We start from the raw sequence: 1394 nt of genomic DNA, 5'->3' as shown, positions 1-1394 counted from the left end.
AAGTGACAGGTTTGACATGTGATGAATTCTGCAGGGAAGAAGAGGAAAGTAGAGGCTGACCCCAAGACAGGAGGGAGGATGCTGCAGCAGAATTCTGCAGCTGGTTGGTGAATTTAAATTCAAAGCTTTCGTCAAGTTTCTGCTTCTTCACCTTGACTGATAACAAACAATGACTGTGAGGACTTCATCACCGTTTCTTTGACAGGCTCAGAGAAGAAACAGGTGGTGTTGGATTCTTTAGGCAAAAACAAAGAACCAGGTCAGTCCGCCAGTGTTGATTTCTGAAAAGATAGAAAATTGTTGTGTAATTACACACCAGTGAAGGGGAGAAGGGTGAGGCACATACTCACCTGTAAAATATAACTTAAAAAATAATAAATGTATCGCCTCATTTGCTCATTTCTCACCATCTGTCTGATTACAGTGATGCCAGTTTGTGATTCATTTAGTCTTTTTTCAGCAAAAAATGTGCATTTGAAATACAATAGATGACACTGCAGATCTTTCATTGAGACGCTTTATTATTTCAATATATGCTGAAAATACATATATGAATCATTTAGTAACATTTCTATAGCCTTAGAATTGAAACATTTTTTTACGGTCACAATTGTGATGTGCTGATTAAATGGGTTATTAAACCAAAGACAGCGGCTCGTAGAGTGGAGAATGGTCTTACAGTGCAGCACATGTATCATCACCGGTTTGATTTAGTTTTTAATGATGTCAGAAAATAATGTGTGTGGTCCCTTTCACTGTCTCTTTGTGTCTTCTCCTCTCAGACATGTCACGCATTTCAGAGGAGTGGAGACAAACCATGACCAGAATCTTTGAGCTGCTAACAGAGGATCAGTACAAGAAGATGCTGGAATCTCTCAAGTATTCTTCAACAACAAGAAAAACAGCCAAGTTTAGAAATGAACTACCTCAAAAAATAATAGAGAGTTATGGATTAGAGGGGTCCATCTATCAAGTCAACAAAGCGATGACAGAGATACCGAGGAACGATCCAGCTGTTCAAGGCCTGCTGAAGCCTTTTGTGGATAAACTGAGGAACGAGCAAGAGAAAATGCAGAAGAGTAAGTTCAGCTGAGGGTCATCAGGTCTTTAGACTAACATTTGGCCCCAGTTAAGTAGGATTAGTAGTAGTTAAGAAGCACCTGCTGGCTCAAATAAGCCAAAATCCTGTAAACTTCTACATAAACAGCTGTTACTAAGTCATTTTATTTGTCAGAATAACCCTTCTTGTTCCAAAACATCTTTTTAACATCTTCTTGATTATCTTATTTGTTTACTTTTTTGTGTTGTTCAAGCTTTTAAGTTATAAACTTATCAACCAGATGCATCAATAAAATTAGATGGTGCCTGCTGGCCCCCACCTCCAACATTGAAAA

The 1394-nt window shown here is 38.4% G+C and overlaps 1 protein-coding gene across 1 annotated transcript in view; it reads left to right on the top strand.

Moving 5' to 3' along the window:
- LOC112141312 overlaps nucleotides 1–1079 on the top strand; it is a gene marked incomplete at its 3' end in the record, with an annotated part of 6152 nt that extends 5073 nt beyond the window's left edge. Inside the window, 3 exon segments of the mRNA XM_024264418.2 lie at nucleotides 35–103; nucleotides 206–259; nucleotides 783–1079. Of these exon segments, the coding sequence (XP_024120186.1) occupies nucleotides 35–103; nucleotides 206–259; nucleotides 783–1079 (420 nt within the window).
- Nucleotides 1080–1394: the final 315 nt, after the last annotated feature.

The sequence above is a fragment of the Oryzias melastigma genome, unplaced genomic scaffold (genome assembly GCF_002922805.2).
Source record: "Oryzias melastigma strain HK-1 unplaced genomic scaffold, ASM292280v2 sc00695, whole genome shotgun sequence".
Taxonomy (NCBI): domain Eukaryota; kingdom Metazoa; phylum Chordata; class Actinopteri; order Beloniformes; family Adrianichthyidae; genus Oryzias; species Oryzias melastigma.
The sequence above is the reverse complement of the archived record's forward strand: the minus strand, read 5'-3'. Positions and strand labels throughout refer to the sequence as shown.